This window comes from Sturnira hondurensis, unplaced genomic scaffold, assembly GCF_014824575.4.
Source record: "Sturnira hondurensis isolate 20B ecotype Veracruz unplaced genomic scaffold, ASM1482457v3 Scaffold0006505, whole genome shotgun sequence".
NCBI lineage: Eukaryota > Metazoa > Chordata > Mammalia > Chiroptera > Phyllostomidae > Sturnira > Sturnira hondurensis.
The window spans coordinates 7,600,199-7,624,681 of record NW_028079136.1 but is presented as its reverse complement, the minus strand read 5'-3'; the positions used below and the strand labels follow the sequence as shown (position 1 = coordinate 7,624,681).

Here is a 24,483-nt window from a genome sequence, read left to right as displayed (position 1 = left end):
AGCTCCAGGGAACCAATTGCCTATTTGAGCTTCCATTTGGACATAGAATAGGCATCTCATACTAGGAATGGCCAACACTGAACTATCCATCTTCCCTTTTTTCCCCAATGGCTCAAGAAAGAAGCCACCCTCAAACCCAGTGACTTAAAATGATGATAATCATAGATTCTGCTCACAAGTCTGTAATTTTGGCTCAACGGGGATTGCTCCATGAAGTATCAACTGCAACAGCTCAGCTTGAGGCTGGAGATTCCATTCCCAAGATGGCGCATCACATGGCCGGCAAGTCCTGCCAGCTGTCACCTGGGAGCTCAGCTGGGGTATGGGCAGTGGGCCATGGTTCTTCCCCCCTCAAGCTGCCATGGCCTCCCCAGGTCATGGTGACTGAGTTCCCAGTGTGAGCTTCCCAAGGAAAGAAAGTAGAAATTGCCAGTGTCTTAAGTCCTGGGCTCAGAAACTGGTAAAATGTTACTTTTGCCATGCAATATTGGTCAGGCAGTAGTCACAGAGCCCAGACTCACGGGGGAGGGGGAAAGACCCCCAACTGTCTGTGAAAGGAGCGTGAAAGAATTTACAGATAGGTTTCATAACTTTCAGATGTCCCAGTCCTGCTCCCCCCTACCACCTCCTCCATCTATCACTCTCTCAGGCAACTGGGAGTCATCTCTGGTTGCTGTCTTTTCCTTCCCCTTCCATCCAATCCTCATCAGCAAGTTTAGCTGACTCTCGCCTGAAATGGGTCCAGAATCCTCCTCTTTTCTCATCCTCACTACCACCACCTTAACCCAGACAACCTCGTCTCCCACCGGAAGACCGCTTGGTTGGTAGCAATAGCTTGTTAACTGCTCTCTTCCTCCATGCCCACTTTCTAAAATCTATTCTTCATACAGACATATCTTTTAAGAACATAAATTATATCATCCCACATACCATCCCTCTGCATGAACCCCGCTGAAAGCTTCACAATGCAGTAGAATTAATGCCTCATTCTGGATTCTGAAGCTCTGGCCCCGGTGTGCTCCCTGGCCTCATCTCTTACCATTCACTCCTGGACTGTGATCCACACACACCCTTGTTCCTGACTGACAGCCTTTGCACGTGGCTTTCCTCTGTCTGGAATCCTCTTCCCCCTGGTTTTCCCAAGCCTGGTTCCTTCTCACCATTTAGCTTTCAATTGCAATGCCATTCCCCCAGAGAGGCCATCCATAAGCCACAATTCTGAAGTAGCCATGCAGTCATCTGTGACATTAACTTATTTTATTTTCGACATAATACTTACTACTAGCTGATAGTTTTTGCTGGTGATTTGTTTGTCTGTCCCTTCCCTCTAAAATGTAAGCTCTGTAGGGCAAAGAACTGTGTCTGTCTTGTCACTGTGCATCCCTAGGGCCCAGAAGAGTGCCCGGCACAGAGCAGATGTTCAATAAACACTTAATTTAGCAGGTAGCAACAGCAGCCCCAGCCAGCCAGCCTACAACAGGACCATAGCACCAGTTAGGCAGCTGCCCAGTAGAGAGAGGCAGCTCCCGCAGGGCCTCAGCAGCTCGTGCTTGTGTAGGGACTCAGCTCTGACGCACGGCCTGCTCCTGGGGGCTGCTTCAAAGAGGCCAGGTTCACGTGGTGTCCTCCCAGCCCCCAGCATATTTCCATCCCCAGCCTTCTCCTGAAACCAGCAACGCTGATTTGCACGGCCACGAGCACAGTTACTGATGCACTTGGACAAGGATGGCCGAGTTGAGCTCACCCCACCTCCACGGTGTTCAGGGCACTGACTCAGGTTATATTCCATTTGAATTTTCATTCTACAGTTAGACTCGGAAATGTAGGCAAAGTTCTGGTGTTACAAACTCAACTCCAGGTGCTTTCTCTCTGTCTTTCTTTTTAAAATATTTTATTTATTTATTTTTACAGAGAAGGAAAGGGAAGGAGAAAGACAGGGAGAGAAGCATCAATGGGTTGCCTCTCTCACATGTCCCAACAGGGGACCGGCCCGCAACCCAGGCATGTGCCCTGACCGGGAAAAGAACCAGCGACCTTTCAGTTCACAGGACGATGCTCGGCTAACTGAACCATGCGTGTCAGGGCCCAAGTGCTTTCTTTAATGACTTTTAAAAAAATAAAGATGTTCAAATTTTTGAAGAGGAATTTGGAAATGGGTATTTAGGATGCATCCAAATAAAGAAGAAAAGTTTGATTAGGATTTTTCAAAGATCAATGTTATTCATATGTTTTGAAAAACTGCTGAGGTGAAAAGTGAGTTCAACAATAATGAAATAGTCTTCATTTTCTTCCAAAAATATTTGTTAATCATTTTTTAGTACTTTGGTATAGAGGAGTGTAGGTATGGTTAGTTTTTTATGAAATAATGAAACACTATGGCTGTGTATAATCAGCCCATTTATTAGGGAAACGGAAACTTGTTTCATAAAAATATTTTTTTTATTTACTGCAAGGAGAGTTTTGCCTATGGATTTAAATTTTTTAAAATGTAATGCTATTGAAAATTCAGGTTCCTGTGGGAGAAGATGACTGTGAGCCTGCTGTGCTGACAGGAAACGAGGTGATGCTGAGAAACCTAGAGGCTGGATTGTGCAGCTGCCTCTGGCGGTGGTGTGACCCTTTAAGCGATGAGACCACCCTCGGTGGTGCTGTTCTTGCCCACGGAGCGGAGTCAGTCCCTGACCTTGGAGAGTGGGGAAGGAAGGCATGCATAGCCGGCTGGGCTGCACCGTGTCCCACCTGCACCTCGGATGCCCCCAGCGGGAAGCCCACTGTGAAAACAGGAGCCTCAACAGTGCTGACTCAGGGTACATGACATTCCCTTTTCATGGGAGTGGCTGACTCTCATCCACCAAGCAGATCATGTCCGACCTGAGCTCCCCAGGCCCTAACACTATGCCCACAGGTGTGTAAAGGCACAGCTGGTGCTAAGACCCGCACTGTGCGTTTGCTACAGGGCAGAAGCTGAGCATGAGGAAGGTGTCAACATCCCTACTGTCTGAGGCAGTTGTTAGTTTCTATCTTTTTATTTCTAATTCTTTCTGCTTTGAGTATTTGTTTAATGATCAATGCTTAGAATTCAAGCCCCTGGGATCAAACTCAGGCCACACAGGCTGAAGGAGAAGCCTGTGGAGAAACAGAGTCCTCCCAGGCATCAGTGTGCAGACGGTGCCTAACAGGCTCTCCCTGCCTTCCTCCCTCCTTTCCACCTCTGCCCGGTCCGAGCCTGCACCTGGGCACCGAGGGCTTCCATAGGGAGGGCTGGGCTGGAGGAAGCTGACACTGTAGACAAGGCAGCCCCTTCTGTGGCCTGTCTCCCATCACAGCTCACTTGAGGAGGAGTGAGAACCAGGAAGGACAAGTGAGTCTTACCTGAGCTGACTGAGGTCCTGCTCAGCCAGCCCTTGATGTATATGAGACATCTGCCCACTGCAGTGAGACGCAGGTGAGACTCAAAGTCATTCTCAGTCCACACCCCAATGCTGGGAAAGAAAAACCAAGCTCAATTTACCAAAATATCTGTATTATCTATGAAAGTTGAACTCTAACCAGTCACTGCTACTGGAGGCAGCAGTGCTAGCCAGCGAGGCCGGCTGCAGAAGCAGACGGCTGCATCCCACCGGTCTGCAGGCGGCACACGGTCCGAGTGGCATGTGGGCAGACTCATTTGTAAGGCCTCAGAAACCTGGACACTTTGGAACGGAGCAGTCGGATGAAGGATCTTGGAAACATTTCTCGGGACTCCTGGGCTGTGTACTTGAAATAGTTCTGGGGGTGAGCCAGGACGTCAAACAGCGCTTTGATCAGCTTCTTGTCCTAAAAAGAACAGAATTTTTATTACTGGGCCAAAATATCTAAACATTTTGCCAATGGAACTATAATGACCCAGTGTGAAGCTGATTAGCTGAAAAACAACTTGTGAATATGGTTTCCTCTGATTTTTATCTTTCTTCCAGTTTTTATTTTTCCTAATTATCTATAAAAAGCATGCATTACTTTTATAAAGGAAAAGGTTATATGTAAAAAAAACTGTTTTCTTTTTCGAAACTAGATGAGATACAATGTTGGGATTTTGGGGAATATTTATTGGGTTAGTGATATGGCAATTGTTATTGATGATTACTTATAAGTATCTAAACATTGGTGAATTTCACCCTTGAAGGATAAGAGCCAAAGGGCTCCAATTATTTGGAGAATAAGCATGAAAACAACCATTTGGAGAATAAGCATGAAAACGCAATCTGCAGCTGGCTTGTATTTACAGTAGACAGGCTGCCCACTGCCCCTCTGCCACACATTTCCAAATGAAGAAATACAACTTCGCCTAACAACACTAAAGACAGCCTTCTGAATATTTTTTAAATATTCACCTGAGGATATGCTTATTGATTTTTAGAGGGAGGGGAAGGAAGGAAGAGCAAGAAAGACAGATCAATATAAGAGAGAAACATCAAGTGGTTGCCTACCATATGCTTATGAACTGGGAGATCGAACCCCTAGGTATGTGCCCTGACCGGGAATAGAACCCTTGATCTTTCAGTTACGGGACGATGCTCCAACCAATGGAGCCACCTGGCCAGAGCCTCTGAAAGGCGCTGATACAGAACAAGAGGAAGACCTTCCCCCAATGGTGCTTGGGGAGCTCTGTGGGTCCCCCTTAAGTACATACTTACCTTAAGTATTTCCTGATGGTTCTCAGATGCATAGAGCCTGCCATCTCGAACTATGTCTTCAATGAGCTCCTGGTAATCCTCTGTGGGAGTAAAGGGCGTATATTACATTGGATGGTTTAGTTATTTCCCAACTGACTCTTTCATTTTTTATAAGGCTCTGAGCAATACCCCTTCTGTAGCTGCTGGCGGATCAATGACCACTCTGACAGTGAGGAGGCAACCGGAAGGAAGGGAACACCCACAGACGCCCTGCCACATCCTCTCACCCACCAGCATCCACGCCCATCCATCCCGTCTGTCTCCCTCAGATAAACCCCCTGCACATCCACTTTGTCACTGGCCCCATCTTCTCTCACCAAGTCAAGGGCATTATTCCAGTGCTTCTGCCCTTTCTTCTCTGGATGCTAAAGTTTCCTCTTTCTACTGGTCTTTTCCATCAACATGCAAATATGCTGTTATGTCTCCAACTAAAAAAAAATCTCTCTCTCTCCATCTCATTTCTCCTTCCAGCATCCATCCTACGGCTCTGCTCCCCTTTGTAGCAAAACTCCTCGAAAGAATTGCCAAGGCTCACTGTCTCTGATTCCTCTCCTTTCTTTCTCTCCCAAACTCAGTCCAGTCTGCGTTGCCCTCCGCCACTTCTCCCAAAACACTTGTCAGAATCACCAACCACCTTAATGTTGCTAAACCCCAAAGGTCATCTCTCAGATCAACTCTCAGTCCTTATCTTCTCTGATGCATCAGTAGCACGCGACCTGGCTAGTTACCCCTCCTCGTGATCCACTCCTTCACTCAGCTTCCAGGACACCAAGCTCTTTGGTTTTCCTCCTACCCCACTGGTTTCTCTGGCGGAGGCTCAGCGCGTGGCTGTCCTGTCTTCTCCGTCTTTACTCACTCCCTGATGAGCCCGCCCAGGCTCACAGCTCTTCTCCCCCTCTCTCTGTTCCTCCCTTCTCCCTTCCCTCCTGTCCTTGTATTATGTGAAGAATCAAGCCTCTTACCTATCTAGCAAGACTCTTCTCTCCCTTTTATGGGAGGTGGGAGGCGGGGTTGGGGGTGGGGAGGATTTGGCTGGTTGGAGAGGGAAGGAAGCTGTGTTCCTTGGGAAGAAAGCCATGCTCATTTTCTCTGGGCATTTTCTCTGGGCCCGATAACTCTGGGCCCTGACACCCACATTAAATGCAGGGCACACCACGTCAGCCTTCTCCAAATGCAAACCCCCCTTCAAAGTCTGGTCTCTTCCCTACAGTCACAGTTCAAATCAAGCACACGCAAAACACAATCCTTTTCAAGTTCCAGGCTGAAGAAAAACTGCCTCTTTATATGCACATCATGTGCAACAGGACCAAACGCATCATAAGAACATCGTTGGAACTGTGTGGGAGGAGATCTTGAAGAAGTTTCTCTGAGCCAAGTGATGGTCTGTGGAAATTAATCGTAGAATTACCATAACAAGTCATTCAACACATGTGCAGTGTCGCTTACTCTCTTCATGTGGCACCTTTCTTCTTCTTTTATTTTAGTGAACATAAAGCATAAGGGTGGGCTGTGGACACAAAGGGGGGCCACATACTAAACCTGACAAGCTCAGGGGAGGCCTATATGGCAGCCTTACACACTCAGAGACTGAAAGTAACCACGTAGGATGCTCTGGACATAAAAATTCCTACGTAAAAGCAGGTCACGGCGGGCAGTCACGTCCTAGGCCTGGAGCTTCCTTGACAGAGGTCAATCTTTACCTTCCACAATCCTGTCTATTGTCTTTTTGCACCTAAGACATATACAAGCTATATACCCTTGGAATGTCAGATGAGTGCCATAATCTCCTTTTCCCAGACCCCCTCAAGATACACCAGACCACGAGACCATGACTCCTCATTGTTTTCTTGCTCCCCAAACACCATCTTCACGTGCTGTGTTAATTGTTAACTCTCCTATACCCACCAATGTCAAAGAAGCACGTGTTTCTCCATTTTAGGTAACTTGACCCAACCTCAGAGAGTTCTTCACTTTGTTTTCCCCTGTCCCCTCAATCTACCACCGGCGGATTTCACATAGCCTCCTTATGCCTCCTCCTTGGATTGCAATGTATAAAGTAAGCTGCAAAACCCCCATCCCCAGCAACTGTCAGCTTAGCTCAAATCAACTCATCAAAATTCTCCACCGGTTTGGGCATTTCTTACATCGACAGGGCACATGTTATTTAGCTTCAATTCCTCTGCTGCACGGTCTCTCCCAGGGAGAGCCGGCTCCCACCAGGAGCGCCAGTGCCAGGCTGTGTTCTGGTGTCAGAGAGAACCGGAGAGCTCCTTGCCGCTCTTCCAGACTGCTGCCTTTAAAAAAACATTTCCTCCGCTTTTAAGAACTACTGTTGTCCCCTCACTTGCTCTGTCCTGAGAAAAGCAGGCTGGTGTTGCAGGTAAAACAGGCCCCAGAGCCCCAAAGACCTCTCAGCTTTGTCCTGCTGTGTGTTCAGGGCAGCTTCTTCAGTCTCAGCCTGAGTGGCCCAAACCAGGACAGAAGCACGTCCACTTCTTGGGCGACAGTGAGGCATGTGCCATGTTGGAGGCACTTAGCACGGGCCTGGCGCTCAGTGGTCCTAAACCCTGTGCTAGGACCACAGTTTTCCCTGTTCTTCGGCAGTCAGATCTGTGGCAGGAAGCCTCACCTGCCCATTCTAACCATGATTTCTGTTCTGCTATCAGCTTTGGAAACCAGATATTAGACTTGACTGAAATACATGCCTAAACAACAAAGACTAAGTAGGCTCTGAGCAAAGACCTAAAAGGCTTCTGTTTGGCCAAAGCAGCAGTTTTCAACATTTTCTGCTGTGACATATTGAAGACACACTCTTGTGGGTCTAAGGAGGGTTATGTGTAATTTCACCTGGTTCTTTGTTTGAACAAGAACAACAACAAAAATATCAAGATGGAATCTTCTGTTACAAAGGCAGAGCAGAGAACAGTCAGCCTGAAGCCTGTGAGCCTTGGCGACACTTATTCCGGAGTCTCCGTGTCTCCTTTGGTTCCCTCCCCCTTCCAGACCAGGAAGGTGGTCAGGGGCTGCTCTCAGAGGCGTGAGGCCCTGTCTCTCTCAGCAGAGCCCTGTAGGGGGCGCTCGTGTCCTCCTAGGACTCAGATTCCAAGAGCCCTTTGCCGCGCGAGTTGGATGTGGTTTCAGGTATAGGGAGGGCGGTCCTCCTTTTTGGAGCATGTTCGACAGAAACTACGTGAAGTGTTTTTAAGAAATCCTTAAAATACTGTCTTCCCCAAAGGCATGCTTTTGGCACCTGTCTGCCTAAACACCTTCAGTGACCCCTACAAGATCAGGTCCGCCCTTCTGGGTTTGGCACTCGCAGCTCCTCGCAGCCACACCCCACCCCCTTCTAGTCTCATCTCTCAGGACTCAGCCCCATGCACCCTGCCACCTGGCCAAGCCATCGGACCCCACACCCGCCAGGTCCTCCATCCTTTGGCCTTTGTCATTCCTTCTTCCTGGATGTTCTTTCTTCCTTTTATATACACAAACACACTTATATGTTTTTTCCAGACCCAAATCTCTTGACACTGTGCTCTATTCTTTCCAAAAACCCATGCAAAAGTAACTGCTTCCCCTTCTGTAGCTCACACAGAGCGTTGCACATGCCTCATTATAGCATGTATGACAATATAGACTGGTTTGTGTTTCTGTCACTAACTATGTTGTCTCCAGCACTTAGGCCAATGCCTGGCACAGTAGAGCTTATTAAATATGTGTTGGATGGATGAATGAATACGTTCACAAGTGAACAGATGACTCTTCCCCCACTAGCCTATGAGGTTCTCCAGGACAAGTTCTAGTTCATTTTGCATTCCTAGTAAATGTTTGTCAACCAGGTCTCAGAGCTGACTAGGGCCCCAGGGCTCACGTAAGCCACCCCTTTATTTAACAAAAAGGACATGAAACCAGAGAAGTCATCAGATTTGCCCAAAATCACACAGTCAGTTATAGCAGAGACAGGGCCAGAAGTGGCAACTTCCCTCTCCCTGCTCAGGATTCCATCTAATAAAAGCCACAATCATAACGGGTTAATATTTTTTGAGTGTCCCTGTGCACTGGGCACTGCACCAAATCCATTACAGATTATACCGGTGAACTCTCACATTAAGTGTTGTGATCACTGCCATTTACACACGAAGAAAATGGGCGTAGAGATGACAATGTACACAGGACCACAGAGGAGATTGTGCCCAGACTGGCCAACAGCCATGCCCTCACCTTCTAAGCTACGCTCACTCTTATTTTATTTATGTACTTACTTATTTATTTGTAGTTCTGAAAGCATGTAACTTTTATTTTTTTAATTCTAAAAATCAGATCAAATACTAGAAGATAGTTAACATGATAAAATGTTACATATCTTACTTTATATTTGTTTATCAACTTTAGCAAAATGTTGTCACATAAATTTTATGCCTACTTGCCTAGAAGGTAAGTTAAAAAAAAAGGTTTTAGAATCCCTGTTGAAGGTAGGTAAAGGCAGAGGTCCAGAATGGCTTACCCGGAGCCATACAATGAATTAGAAACTCCTAAACATGTTTAGGTTGAAACTGGAGAAATTATGAATATCTTATTTATAGTAGTAATTAAATGTGAATGTGTATGGAAAAAACTAATTTTTTCCTAGCTTCTTCATTTCAAAGAAAGCTATTATTTTGTAAATAAGTATTTCAAAATTTTGATTCAGTGAAAAGTACTGAGTCTGAGCACGGGCAGTACAACCCTGTAAAGGGAATCTGGCCTCAGTTCTGAATGAACACAGGAATAACCCCCAAATCAGATGTCTTTATTCTTTCTTATCCTGAGCAGAATGGTCTTTGTAATCTTTTAAAATAATGCCGATCTATAAATCTCTACTTGTAACAGAACAGAAATCTTATGGATTAGGTTTTCTCTGTCCTGAGCCATGGAAGCAAATGTATGCAAACTTTTATTTATGCTCCAGAACATCTTTTCATCCTTGCAGTCAGTGTCCCCAAATGCCTGTTTAAAATTTGGCACTTATGAGTCAGCGATGTCCTTCCGGCCCCTCTGCGCCTGTGTGCCTGTCAGCAGCCCACCAGCTGGCCCAGAAGTTGGTTCTGTCCAGAGCAGAGAAGCTCCTTCCACATTCCGCAGCCTGGGCTTCACAGCACTTACCATCGTAGGTCACATACGGAACCTGGAACCCTCTGGCACTGTTCCCTTCGTTGGACTTAAACTGAATCCACAGCTTCTTCGATCTGGAGGTGAAGGCAATGGGGCGTTCGTAGGTCTGGCAGGTCTCATATGTGGTCACGGAATTGGACGAAGCTGCCAAGGGAAGTTGGAGGAGGGTGGGGTTCAAGACACAGTACCGAGCAGGCAGAGGATGAATGCTCAGCTTGTCACATGCTCACACCGTATAACAAGTTACGCTCAAGAGCTCTTCAGGTCCCCCTGAACCATCAGAAGAGCCAAAGGCCTAGAAGTCTAGTGGACACATCTGGTGACGTGCACCCCCAAGGGAGGCTTACCAGAAGGCCCATGGCCAGCCTGCAAGCGGTCACTGCTGGAGCTGAGCGGGGGCCCTCCTGCCCCAGAGCTGACCTACTAGAATCCAGTAATCATTACCGCCCTTTACCGTGAGCTTCTCAGGACCCGGCAGTGTGCTGTGCCCTTTATCAACTTGATCCCACTAACCCTCCGAAAACCGCGGGCAGTTAGTGCAGTTGTCACCTCACCAAGGTCACATGCCAGTACGCGGAAAAGTCAGGATTCAAACCCACACCTGACTTCAGACATTGTAACCACTAAGAAGAATAGCAAATACTTAGGTAGTGGCTCCAAGTGTATTTTTCTAGCTGCCTTATGGATATGATCTGACTCCTCATGATGCCCCCATGAGGTAGCAACTATTAATATCCGCATTTTAACAGATGAAGAAACGAGGCACAGAAAATCCAGCACGTATGTCCAAGACCACAGAACTCCTAAGAGGTGAAGCCGGGATTCAGACCCAGGCAGTTTGATTGCAGAGCCCACTCAGAGCACTGCCTCTAAGCTGTGTTAATGGCAGTGTTGCTTATGGACGCTGGGCCATGTGACCAGATGGGCTGCGGGTCCCTCCTGACGGGACCATGCCCTTCACCTTGGTCAGTCCCCAAGCTATGAGGTGCATCCCAGGGCAAGTGTCCAGGGCCAGCCCTGCATGAGCTTCATGGACTCCCTGTGTCCCCAGTGAGCACAGGGGGAAGCCTGGCCTGCAGGAACCCCACCACTGCTGGGGTTCAGCAAGGGGCCTCAATGGAGGGGTTTGTGGAAATTTTGTTTCTTATAAAACTCTAAAAACTCATGTCCCACCTCTGTTCTAACACAAAGGTGACATGCTAGGCCCGTCTCTCACATTTGAGGCTGGGAAGGTGCCATGCTTTAGAAGGGGAGGGGAGCAGGTGGGGAGGACGCACAGGTTTTGCGCATCACCAGGTAGTCTCCGCAGTCGTCCTCTATGGGCAGGAAGATCTCAGGGACCACGATCAAGATGCGGCGCTTGGGGGGAGGGTTGATGGTCCACGTGCACTCGGTGTTGGCCGGGTAATTGCCCGGGTAGTTCGGGGATTCGATGTACCCGGTGAACTCTCCCAGCTCCCCTCCACATCTTCTGTCTGGAAGATGACAAGTCACGAGTTACGAAGGCACAGCACAGCCGTGGCTCGGGGACAGCCACCTGCAGCTCAGTGGAAGAGAGCCCCTGCTGCCACCAAGGTGCGGGGCCTGGACACAACACCATCCTGGGAATGAGTCTGTCGGGTAATGCCCAGGGTCCCCGCTGGGGAGCCTACCCCTCTAGGTTCCCAGGCCCTGTTCTTTTCAACAGCTTGAAAGTGCTCAAGGTCAGGGTCAGGCGTTGTTGAAACAGAAGGACAACATTAGTTTTCAACATTTTGTTCGCCGCGTGCAAGAGCTGAGGTAACCATGGTGCAGAACTTCTCGGCCCGTCAAAATGGGGGACAGCGCTTACAGCTCAGCAGACCCTTTCCTAGACATCTCTGATGAGGGTGTGACAGCCATTTTCTTTCTCTTTTCTCTCCGGTCAGGACCACGTTTTATTTTGAAGTTGGGACTAGAATTCAGGTTAGCTCTCAGACAGTATGGGGCAGGCTGGATATTCACCTCTGGCACCAAAGGCAAGAGGCATCACATCTGGCACACAGACACACACCGCGTCTCAGCCACATCTTCACTCACTGACTCGCCACTCACCCAACAAATGTTATTAGTAACCCCCTGTAGGTTCAGAAAGGAGAAACGCAGTCCTTACTCTCAAGGTACTAACTGTTTAAAACCACCAGGTGAACCGGTGCAACAGAAGATGTTGAAGGGTTACCTTTTTCCTCTCTAATTAGGACTGTAATTTATCATTCCCAGTAGAAAAAAACAAACAGGCTTTTCTTTCTTTCTTCAAAGAGAGGATGAGGAGCAGAGAGCTGGGAAACCTGCCTTCAGGCCTGCAGGGCTGCCTGGGGGACCTGCCACGTGGGAGAACCAGCAGAGGGACAGGTGTGGGAGTGGATATCCTGTCGTGTGGGGGAACCTGTAACACTGGGAACACCCCAAGTCTAACCCACCGACAGTCCAGGGTATCATGAGAGGTAGTGAACGTCTTGTCACAGCGGTTTTCAAGAAGAGACTAAAGGGCTACTTGTGAGGATACTGTTCATAGGATTCATTGGAATCGAGAGAAAACAACATAAGCTTCCCATCAAAATTCAAATGATTGACTGCCCCCTTCAGTCCCAAACTCCTCCAGTTTGGGGAAGCCCCCTTGCTCCCCTACACGGCTGTCTTAACAACAGCGAGTCAGCTGAGATTCACTTTACCAGAGCACTTTATACGATGGTTCAAAAACAACCAACCAACCAGCCATCCACACAGCAAGTCATTGAATGATTTGCTTCCTCGTTCCCATTAAATGCAAATCAAACCCCGTAGTGTGGCAATCAAGGCTTCCCTACCTGGTCAACCTCAGATCCCCTTCGGCCTATTCCATGATCAGGTTCATGGGTCTCTTTCCTAAAAGCTTTTTACTTTTCTGGGGCTATGCTCCCCACCCTCCCCATCAAACCTCCCCCTGCCCACCAGGAGCCTTCCCTCAGATCTACAGACAGAATGACTTGCTCCCTCCTCTGCAATCCCCCAGCCCGTGCTGAGCCCCTGCTGCCTATGGCGACAGGGGCTTGCCCTGCTCGGAGTGCCCGGCACACAGCAGCCCTCAAACAACGCTGGCGAACAGGGCTGAACTGAAGTTGCAGCAAGTGCGGCCTGTGAGTACGCCTGGAGAAGTAGCCAGGGTCTGCAAAGGCAACGACATGGGGCTCAAGCCCTGCTCCCCTTCATTGTGATCCGAAGAGCCGTGAGCTGGGCTGGCAACCACGTTGGCATGGTTCTGAATGTACCTGGGATGCCCCTCCCCCACCATGTGCACTGCGCATACCGCCCCCAGGTGGACCCAGGCACGTGCCCTCATCAGCAGGACTGAAAAGCCTTGCAGAGAGACCTACTTTTACACTGGGTTATGTTTGTGGAGCCATCGAAGTCAGTGGTAGTATTTCCCGGGCAAGAAACACAATGATTTTTTCCAAATTCGGGCTGGTATGTTCCCGCTGGGCAGCGAACGCACCGGTGCGTGGTGGTATTGTAGAAATGTCCGGGTGAGCACTGGACTGTGGGGCAGGGAGGGTGGAGGGGATTAAAAAAGACTGTTTTCATCCAATGCAACATAAAAGGTTTCACAGCCAGTGTGATAAATTTCTATCCCAAAGGAAGTACTGCTTTCTTACTAATCTGGGTTAATCAACACTTAATTCCCTAAAGAGCCAGCTTGGGTGGGACTTGTGACTCGTGTCACTGTGAAAAATGTAGAAGGAACAAAGTACAGTGTATCTTCAAAGAGTTTATGGTCCCCGCAGAGTCGCACATAAAGAGTCACAACTCGAGTCTCCCGTGAGTGTTGCGGGTGCGGGACTGATGCTGGGTGTGGAGTCGGGCTCCTGCAAGAGGCAGCGGGAGCAGGGGATCTGGTTCCAGGTGGGGGGTGCGGCATGAGGTGAGAGCGCTGAGATATTGGAAGACTGGGAGGAAGGAAGGAGCTGGGAACCTGTGTACCCCTGCGCATTTCCCCCGGGTTGTCCGTGCAGTCCTCCCTGTCTGAAAGCGCCCAGGTGGCTGGAGGGAGGCCATGTCTAGGGGGTTCCCCTGCTCTCTGTACGTCCTATGGGGAGGATGGAGCAGGACCTGACCTCCCAGTCACTGGAGCACCACACAGCACACCTCTGAGCTGGGCTTGATTTGAGCTTTAACAGACCCCCACGGTTCTCAAAAGGGAAATTCAGTTCTGGAAAAAGGCAAGCTGCCACATCCTCACCTCTGGTTTCACAGTCCTGGAAGGAAGTGGCTCCCAGGTGTTTGGTGGGGAGGCCTCCCCCACAGGAGAAGCAGGAAGTCCGGCCAGCTTCGGGCTGGAATGTGCCCAGGGCACAGAGCTGGCAGGGTGCAAAGCCATCCGCAGAATATTCTCCAGGTTGGCACAGACCTGGGGAACCAATGACCCTAGTGAGCAAGGCCCCTGGGCAGACCCTTTCCCATCTCTCTGTAGATGAGATCAGACTCTGGGCAGGCCTGTCACCCAGTGCTGACCTCAGCTCCCGCCCCAGTGAGAGAAGCCCTGGCCTGTCCTGCTGCTGAGCCCAAGCAGGTGGCCTGACACACAGGGTTCCACAGCCCAGGGCAAAGGTGGAGACCGAGGAACCACGCCAACTGCTCCCAAAGTATGGAGCGGGCCTGGGGGCACTGCAGGCTCAGACAGCAAGGAGCTCGGCAGCCTCTGCAGTGCAGGGGCGCCCAGAGCATGAGTTCTCTCAAATAGGTTTGGTTCTGCGGCCCAGAAGTCCACCCTCACCCAGATGACTACACCCTAGTGATCATTTCACTGATTACATTGACCAGACTGCATCTCCCTACTCTGAGGCATGTCCTGGCCTCCCTCAATTAGTCTACTAAACCCAGTCCACACTGACATCAAAACCCAGTGGCCTTTACTTTAAGCAATTTACTTTATTATTATGGTTTTATGTTTATGACAACAAGCACAGCCACAAACAAAAGGATTTCTAAAAGCACATGTTCTTTGGGAATTAGCTCGTCATTGGCAAGATGTTATAAAAATCTGTTGTGTCTTATATTCCTAGTCATCTTTCCTTTAATAATTTTCACGGTCTTCCTCCTACCCAGAAGTTATAGCTACAATGGCATTTAACAGACACATCCCCAAAGGAGGAGCTGGAGTCTGTCAGATCTGGCGTCTGATTCCAAATCCTCTACTCCTTGTCTGGGTGACCTTGAATGACTCCCTTTAACCTTGGAAAGGTAATGCAACTACATGGAAAATCCATGTAATACCCTGGCCATGATGCCTGGCCTAGGTGAATATTTAATAAATTGAGTTAGCAAGTATTTATTACTACTACTACTACTACTACTATTACTACTATAAATACATCTTAATAAGGCCACATACAAGTGTGAACAGGTGCCCCAAAGTGCCTCCTTATCAACGTTGCAGTTAGTTCTAGGGTTTCATAACAGGCCAAAGATAGGGCATGAGTCGCACTCAACCTGAGGACCTGACTTTTAAACCAGAAAACGTGCTGCAGTTGAGCTGAGAGTCACTCGGGTGGAAACTGAAACTGGTCCTGGGAGTCCCTGGAAGGAGCGGCAGGGGCGCCCAGGGCCCACGCACCCCCCCACAGACATCATCTGTGGGTTGCCAGGCCAGGCCACACCTGCCACTTGAGCCCACAGCGCCAATGCAGCCGGCCTTTCTTCCATTTAGTAAAGGGGAAGACATTTACTAAGAAAAATAAATAGAAAAGAAGCCCACTGAACCTAAGGGAGCTTGGCGTCAGCAAACATTTTACAAGAGACATTTTAAAGCATTTCTTGGTGTCAGAAAACAAAATAGCCAGATGGACACTTTTTAAAAATCAATAGGCTATAAATTTGAGACCAAAGCTGGAAAAATAATCAGAACTACATTCTCCATTTTAACACTCTCCATAATCCCTACATGCTGGGAGATCATTGAGGTCTCAGGGTATATTAATTTACTGTGAATAAAGCATGCCATTTGCAACATTTGCACCTTCTTTTCTGTCAGAGTATTCCATCAGCTTTTTGTTTATTTATTCAAGTGAGCATCTCCCAGTATGTGTCTGGCCCTGGAAAGCCAAAGAGGAGCCCACCATGGGCCCTGCTCATGGGAAGCCCAGGGTGCAGTGTCCACTGTCTCCATGGAAACACACTCATGCCTCCTGTCTAAACAATGATATCAGAGACGGAAGAGTAAGAAGGCACAGGCGAATCCTTACCTCCACATTCAGATACATTCCAAGCTTCTGGGGTCTTCGAGGCCCCTGGATTTTCTGGTCTTGGGCACGGTTCACATGTGATCTGTCCTTCCTCATTTTGGAAGGTTCCATTTGGACATAAAATGCAGCGTTCTTGCAATCCATCATAATATGTCCCAGCCCTGCAACTGACTAGCCAAAGGTGGAAACAATCTGGTCAGTGAGGAGACAGAGGCCAAGGAAGGGCAATGTGAATGCTAGAGATGAAGGAAAACAGGTGGCATTGACCACAAGCTCCCCCACACTAACCCCTCAAGTACAGAACGGGCAGCACCTCTGGGTTCTCTGGGCACACACCCTCTGTCCCTGTCAAAGGCCTTCACAGGCCTCCTCTCCCTAGAGCATGAGCTCCGGAGCCGGGATCACAGTGCTCCTAATTGCCTTTGAGCACAAGCGCCTGACGATGCTCCCCACTTCACAGGGAAGTGCCACCAGAAGGATGAGAAAGTTGGAAGTCGTTCACTGAACATGGGCCTAGTAATGGAAGAACAGAGAAGAGGGCACTTTTCATTCTGGCTGGTGGCATCTTAGAAGGCTTCCTAGAGGAGGTCACATTTGGGTTGGGCCTTGAAGGATGAGAAGGATCTCACCACACAGGAAAAGGGCAGGTTGGAAAGATTCCTGAATGACGTGGGAGAGGAACGGGAAGAAAGGAATGTTGGGGACAGATGGGAGAAGTTCCCGAATGCTGGGCATTTTGGTTTTCCTCTGCAGGTGAAGGAGTCACTGGAAGGAGAGGAACACACCAGAAGCTGTGTCATGAAAAGCTCGCTCTCTGGTGGCAGTGGGGAGAGTGATCTCAAGAGGCTTACAGATAACTCTGCAAAATAGCACACTTCGTATTTATAATAAAATTCACGTGTTACAAAGGGTGAACCCTTGTCAATATCTCCTGGAAGAATAAACTACAAGGAAATTAATAAACTATGCTTCTGATTATATTTCTGGTGGCATTAGTTAAGTGTGGATTTAGATCTCATTTTGGAATATAAATGTAAATGCATTACGTTCCCTAGTATAATGTTCAAACATCATCATCATAACCATCAAAATAACCTTTCTAATGGCTAAGATTTGTTCAGTATCTACTAGATACCAGGCCAAAAGCTTTACATAATCATCTCATTTGTTCCTAACAAACAACCATAAGGAGTTAAGTGCTATTTATTAGCTCCATTTTACAGAAACAGACTTAGAGTCCCTAAGTAATTTGGCCAAGTTCCCACAGCTAGTCTGTGGAATACAGTTATGGTAAGATCAAGAACTCTGAGTTTAAGGGAGAAGGGGGGTCACTTAACAAAAATGCAGACTGAGCAGTTGGTCGGGCGTCATCCTATAAACCAACAGGTCAGCAGTTGGATTCCTGGTCAGGGCACGTGCCTGGGTTGCAGGTTCGGTCCCTGGTCAGGGAGCATACAGAAGACAACCAACTGATGTTTCTCTCTCACACGGTTGCCCTTTCTCTTCCTCTCTTTCTCCCCAAATCTTTCCCTCTCTCTAAAATAAAATTTTAAAAAACATAGACTGAATAGCAAGTCTAGACTTTTCCAAGGATTCTCTATGGAGCATTAGGGAAGTTTAACTGGAATGATCACTTTCTCTTTTATATTTAAGATAACAAGAAATAGAAAACAAAATATCACTTGATAAATTAGCTATTATATGTCTTAAATGTCTCTAAGGGGGAACGTCTGTTTTCAGTATATCTTACAAATGCAATCTGCATGTACACTTTTGGGGTTAAACATGACCAAGCTCTTTATTATCAGTAATAAAAATGTCTCTCATTATTCACTACATAATTTTTAAAAATTAGCCTTTTAAAAAATCATAGTAGGCCAAAAGAAGCCACATTTTAAATATTATTTCTATAATTAAATGTAATCAATCAATAAAGTCTCCCGTAAAGTTTGTCTTAATCCTTTTATACGTTGTTTGGGTTTTCTTTTACAATATTCACATACAATTTTTATTTAATTTTATGACTTTTTTAAAAACTACAAGTGAACCAAACTCTTGCTGTCTTGGCACACGACTTTATAATGACTGCGTGCACAGATCTGAGGCAGACAAAGCCTGTAATTCCAGACTTCTTCTCTAAAGGCAGCCCTCCTGACGATGGTTTCCATAATGACTCTGGTTTCAGCCCATCTCCCCAGAAAAGCCGGGCTGAATTACATACTAAAATCCAGACTTTCTACCTCCTGTCCCACCTGACCATCCCAGTGCTTATAGCAGGCCAGTAAAGGAGAGAATAGTCCCTTCATACCTCTAACAAGCCAACTGTCATGAAGACTGGTAGAAAGTAAACAAAACCTAGGCTGTCTGCAACCCTTCTGGTCCAGGCCACTTCCACTTCGGGGAACGGTTGTTTTCCTAACACTCATTCACTCAAAGGGAAAGTGCGCATCTGAGGGCAATGACTGCGGCAGCCCCATTCGTGATGACCCAGAGTCAGATCAGCACGGTCTGTTCCATCAGGGTCCCTCTGGCAGAAAGCGGATCCCCTCCACGGGCAGACGGCAATGGTTCTCACTGAAGAGATTAACTGGACGGGCTCCTGCTGCTCTGGGTGTCCTGGCCTCCTTAGAACTATTCAACCCCTCCACCCCCAAAGCCTTTTCAAGGTTACATTTTGAGAAGCCTCACAATATCCAACATCTGTTGCAATTTTCCAACTGAGCAAAGGGGCTGGGCGATGCCCCTTGGGCTGCCCTGTGGAAAAGAGGGCACCGGCTCTTTTCTCTCACCGTGAAAGGCCTGCTGCACACGAACAAACTCATACTGTCACTCACAGTTTCCCTTTTCCTTCCCGAGAGAAAGACCTGCAGAAATAATTCACGGCGCGCACCTTCCACATTAATTTGTTCCTTTTCACAAGGTAAAAATGAGCTAAACCCTAAAACGGGATTCTGAAATGCCCTGAACAGACGCCTGAAAACAGCTCTTTGCAAACATGCCGCAGACCTGGCCTGAGGAGACCTCGCGCTCTCGTTCCAGTTGGTTCTCTTTTCTCCTTGAGCAGCCAGCTTGTTTTGCTGCCCCAGACAAAGGAGTCAATTGCCCCCAGAATACTTCGTGATCACAGCAAAGCTTTTGTGTGTCTTCAGTGACCATTACAATCCCATCCTCAAATCCCACACAGCTGTTTTCTCCCTCTCTTTAAAAAAAAAAAATACAAGAAAGCTTTTCTGATGCAAAAGGGAGAGACCAGAGGGACCGGGATTAATGGCGACAAAGAGGCCCGAAGGCTGGCCCTCTTTTCAACACTACCGCCTTTGAGCATTTCGGGCTCTGGACAAACACTATGGTGTCTCTGTGGCTAAGATGGTGAACCTAATAAAAGAGGTCACTCTCAAGCATCTGACTGTTTTCTTAAGAGTCACGCCTTGACTCCTGAGGGAAAGCCACAAGCAGCCCACAGGGATTCCCAGGGTGTCCTAGAGCCGTGTTTTGTCACAGCTCAGGGGCCCTGGTGCTCTAAGCAGTGCTGCAGCCTCGGGATCCTAGTTTGAACGGCTTTCAAGTGAGACTTTCATGATATCGGGAGCACCCTGGTGGGCTGTTGTGTCCGTCCGGGTTTTCAGTGTGTGTCCAGGTCTGCAGTTTGAAAACATTCTTGAAGGTCGGACGAAGAGAGGAGCCACGCTTGACACCTTCCTCACTGGGTGCCTCAATGCATGCTATGTTCTCTTCCTGCCCAGTTAAGCGGGGCTGAGATTTTACTTCCTTTGAGTGCCTCTGCTCTCAATTACAATATTTCCCCAAAGATTTGCATTCTGCCCTCTTTTCTCCTATTGTTGACAACTACCCTTGGGATCTCATCAGTTGTTTCTCTGAAGATTCATTTACTCTTTCATTCAATTACTTACTAAGCAATGATTTTGTGCTGGGCACTGTTCTAGGAGCTGGATATACAGCAGAGAAAACATACATAGCTCTGCCCCCCGGGGCTCCCATTCTAGTGAAGAATTTAGACAATTAACGAGCAAGCAAGTACGTATACAGTGGAGTGCTAACTCATGGTGAGTGTGATGAAGAAAAGAAAGAAACAGGAAGAGGGGAAGACAGAGAGTGGTGGGAGTGAAGTCTACGTGTGTGTCATTTCAAGAGTAGCCAGAAAAGGCCTCTTGCAGCAGAGATCGGAGGGAAACGGGTGTGCCAAGTCCCTGGCCGATAGCAAGAAGGCTGGTGCAGCAGTAACACAGTGAAAGGGGCAGGGTGACGATAGGAGACGAATTTTTAAAAGTAAGGACCCCATCACATAGGTTCGTGAAAGTTATAGTAAGGAAATTAGACCTCACTCTAAGTATGCTGGCGGTTTGTATGGGGGAGTAACCTGACCCAACATGTTTTTCAAAGGTCTTCTGGCCGCTGCTTCGAGGACAGACCAAAGGCAGGCCAGGGTGAGGAGAAAAATGTAGAGCCTATCACGATGGGCTGGATAGGAGACGCTGGAGGTTTGGAGCACAGTGGTAATCATGGAGGAGAACAAAGTGGTTGGGTTCAGGTTATAATCTGAAGGCAGAGCTGATGGGCTTTGCCGATGGATTGGGAGGGGAGTGCGACTGAATGAAAGAGGTCAGGGAGACTCGGGTAAATAGAAGTGCCATTTACTGAGATGAGGGAGAAACAGGTTTTATTTGGGAAAGAGTAGTGGGGGCAAAATATTTTGTTTAGAGACATTGAGCTTGGGATACTTGTTTGCTGTGCAGGTTTGATATGAAAAAGGCGTTGGTTAGACAGCTGATGTCCACAGTGGGGTAGTACACCTCAGGGGTTTGCAAGGTGGTCCGCTGTGTGTGGGCACATCATTTTCTCATCTAGGTATATTAACTTTCACCTCCAAAATAATAAAAAGAAAAGGTTCACTGGTTTAGTGAAGGGCCCCTTTAGTATACTGGCCACTCGGTCAGTACACACCTCTGTGAGTCACAGACACAGGGGAGACACAGGGTCTTTAAGAACAAAGCAAGCATTCCACACTCTGGGGGTGGGAAGTGCTAACTGATTTGCTTCTTTGCAACATCTTAAGGAAAAGTAAACTTTAACTGTGCCTCATTGAACAGATTTCCTGATTATGGTATCTAGTTTCAACCAAACTGTCCCAAAGCACTCTGGACTACTCCTATAGAAACCTGGCCTGTAGGCAGTACCAATGATGCAACCGTGGGAGGGGCCGGGGTCAGCACGGCTTGTCCTCCTGGCCCTTGTTCTTTGTCAAACCACAGCAAGAGACAGAAACGGTAATAATGCAATCAGATCTGATAAGAGTTGAGCCAGAATACCAGCAATGAACAAAAAGACGACCTGAAAAATGGACTTATGACCATGACCGTTAGCAATGAACCTCACCAAACTGTAAAAGCTAGCCCCTGACATTTTTTATTTAATGTGCATCTCATACTTCTGTCTTCATAATGGACATAATATACTGGCCAATAGCGCAGTGTAATTTTATATAAGTAAGCATTCATAAATTTAAAAATATTTTCCTGTGTGAGTGTGATTAAAAAATGTTCAACACTGCCGAACAGAGAAAGCCGTAACTCAAAACAGAGGTCGGAGCTGGAGCAGCCAGTTTTGGGGTCACCGGCACTGGTGGTGTTGAAAGCTGTGGCACTGGGTAGGGTTACCTAGGAGAGTGTGACGACAGAAGAGGGGGGTAGGGGACAAAGCCCTGGGTTACCTGATATTAAAGATCAAAAATTAGAGGAGAACCAGCACGGAAAATAAAAAAGGAGCAGCCAGGGAGGCCGGAGGAGAGCCAGGCATGTGTCTGAAGTGTGTGAGCAGAGCGTGTTCCCAGGAAGGCAGTGATTGACGGTGTCGGAGTGCGTTCTGGCAACTAGATCTGGTGACAGGAGGGTTGTTAGAAATCTTGGAAACAGCAGTTTCAGTGGAGGGGCCAGAAATGAAAACCAGACTGGCTACAGTTGGGAAGAAAATTGGAGGTGAGAAAGCAAAGACACTGCATTCAGACAACTCTTTCAAGGAGTTTTGGTCCATGCAGGATCAAAGAACCCGGAGAGAAGCAGGAAGTCCAATGAGGGTTTGTCTGCTTTTTAAGACAGGAGATAGGTTTGTGTGCTGTTGGGAATTTTCTAGTAGGAAAAAAAAAGAGCTCAGAGATGGGAGGGTGGGGGTTAAGAGGGGGCAAGCGCAGGAGTGGTGCTCTTCAGAAGGTGAGAGAGCATGCACTCCAGAGCCCAGGTGGATGTTGGCCTTAGACAGGAGCGTGGGTCATTCCTTCCCATCGACAGGAGGCAAGTCGGAGCACGTGCGGACAAATGCAGGAGGGTGGGTCTGGACGCGGGGTGAGGACGCTGTTTCCCTAGACTCCCAGACCCCCATGGACACCTCTATCCAGAAGTCTTGTTACAACTTAAACTCAACTTGCCCAAAGGAATGCTTCTCTGTTCTTTCCTGCCCAGGCCTTCCTACTCCTCCGGCTTTGCCCTTTGTATAAGCACATCTCTACTCTCCCCGTCACCAGGACTCCAACCCTTGGAGTCCAAACTGCAGTTATTGTCCCAGACTTCTCTCCTCCCTGCTCCATCAGTCAGCTGCAGCATCCTACAAATGTGTCCCTTTTGTCCATCTCTATTCTTCATCCCTGTGGCACCACTGTCCTTTGATCCTCACCAGCTCTTATGTAAATTACTGCAAAACCCTTCCGACTATTTCCCTCGCCTTCTGCTCCTCCTGCCTCCGCTCTGTCACACCACCAGCTTCACCCTTCCCAAGTGCTTCTGTGATGGGTTCTCTCTTGGGCTCAACCCTCTTTGACTTCACTCGACTCGCTGCACCTCTCTCAGCATCTTCAACTCAAAACTCAGTCTTTAGTCGCCTTCTCTGTATCTGAGTTCATTCTTTCTCATGCCCTCTCAAGAGCCTATTTTCTTCCTGCTTTTCCTATAAATCTTTTCTGATTATTTCTTCCCCAGTGATCACATTCATCTATCTATTCAACCAACCCACAGGCTCTTTCTCAGGGCCTCCTGCACGAGACGGGCGGCATATGGGAAGGAAGTGCCAGGACCAGGGGCCAAGTCAGGGATCTTGGAGTTCGCCCAACACTTTTCTCTTCTCGGTTCCCAATTCGATATTTCACCAAATGCTACTTAGACTTTCTCCTAACTATTTCCTTAATCCGTTGCTTCTTTTCTACTGCCTTCACATTCTCTATATTTCTCATGAGAAGCATTCAAAAGCTCCTAAATTGTTTTTTCAGTCTCTAATCCTGAGCCCCCGATCCAGTCAGAGAGACCTGGACGCCCCCTGGCTAAATCCTCTCACGGCACCTCGCCACCTAGAGACAAAGCAAGGCTCCTCGGCAGCATAGCTGAGGTCTCTCAGGACTTGCCATGCCTAACTAACTAGCCTCGCTGCCCACCACAACCACCCTACACGCTAAGGTTGGTGATGCTGAAATGTTGGGAATCTCCGGTGCACATCTTCCTCGCTCTCATTTCCCAAGGCGGCGCCTCTGCTTGAATACTCCTCTCCATGTACCGGCACATGTGCATTCTTCAAAACTCAGCTCCGGCTCTCTCTCTTTTGGGAAGGCTTTTGGACTTTTCCCTGGGAAGGCTAAGTGTGACTTGAGGGAGGCTGTGGCATTTATCCAGGCCTCCTGGGCACCCAGCACATAACTGGCCTGTGGAGAGCTCTCCGTATGGGAGCAGCATGAGTAAGACAGTCACAGGGCACAGGCTGTACCCAGGGGAGGTGAGAGTTTTCAAACTGAGAGAGTTGGGAACACAGGCTCTTAAGTCAGATCTGATTTGAATCCTGCTCTGTCACTTACTCACTGGTGACACAGGGTAAATGGCTTACCTCCCTCCGCCTTAGTTTCCTTATCTGTAAAAAAGGGCCTGATCCTTCTTCCTACTTATGTCTTAGCTCACATGTCACCTGTTCTGAGAGGTTCCCTATGGAGAATAACCCCTTACTCCCCCTGGCACTCTCTGTTTTATTATCTTCATAGCACTTACAACTTCTAAAATTATCTTTCTTTTTTTTAAGCCTCACCCGAGGATATATTTATTGATTTTAGAGAGAGAAGAAGAGAAACAGAAATAGAGAGAGAAAGAGAGAAACATTGATTGGTTGCCTTCTATAAACATCCTGACCAGGAATCTGACCCACAGACTTTTGGTGTATGGACGATGCTCCAACCAGCTCAGCCACCTGGCCAGGCCTAACCGTTCTTCTTTACTTTTCTATTGTCCTTGCCTGTCCATTAGAATGAGAACTTCATAAGACCAGGCCCCTCACCCATTATACTCTCATGCTTCGCCCCAAGTTCATGGAGTGGCACAGAGTGGTATCTTGATAAGCACCAG

The 24,483-nt window shown here is 47.9% G+C and overlaps 1 protein-coding gene across 4 annotated transcripts in view; it reads right to left on the bottom strand.

The window, feature by feature from the left end:
• Nucleotides 1-3,022: 3,022 nt before the first annotated feature.
• Nucleotides 3,023-24,483, bottom strand: part of SCUBE2 (signal peptide, CUB domain and EGF like domain containing 2) — a 72,087-nt gene continuing 50,626 nt past the window's right edge. For all 4 annotated transcript variants that reach the window (XM_037050109.1, XM_037050111.1, XM_037050110.1 and 1 more), the window contains 7 exons: nucleotides 16,097-16,267; nucleotides 14,095-14,262; nucleotides 13,232-13,393; nucleotides 11,138-11,335; nucleotides 9,852-10,004; nucleotides 4,674-4,753; nucleotides 3,023-3,816 (listed from right to left, as the gene is read on the bottom strand). In XM_037050109.1, the coding sequence (XP_036906004.1) occupies nucleotides 3,664-3,816; nucleotides 4,674-4,753; nucleotides 9,852-10,004; nucleotides 11,138-11,335; nucleotides 13,232-13,393; nucleotides 14,095-14,262; nucleotides 16,097-16,267 (1,085 nt within the window). In that variant the 3' untranslated portion in view covers nucleotides 3,023-3,663. The remainder of the gene's footprint in view (nucleotides 3,817-4,673; nucleotides 4,754-9,851; nucleotides 10,005-11,137; nucleotides 11,336-13,231; nucleotides 13,394-14,094; nucleotides 14,263-16,096; nucleotides 16,268-24,483) is intronic.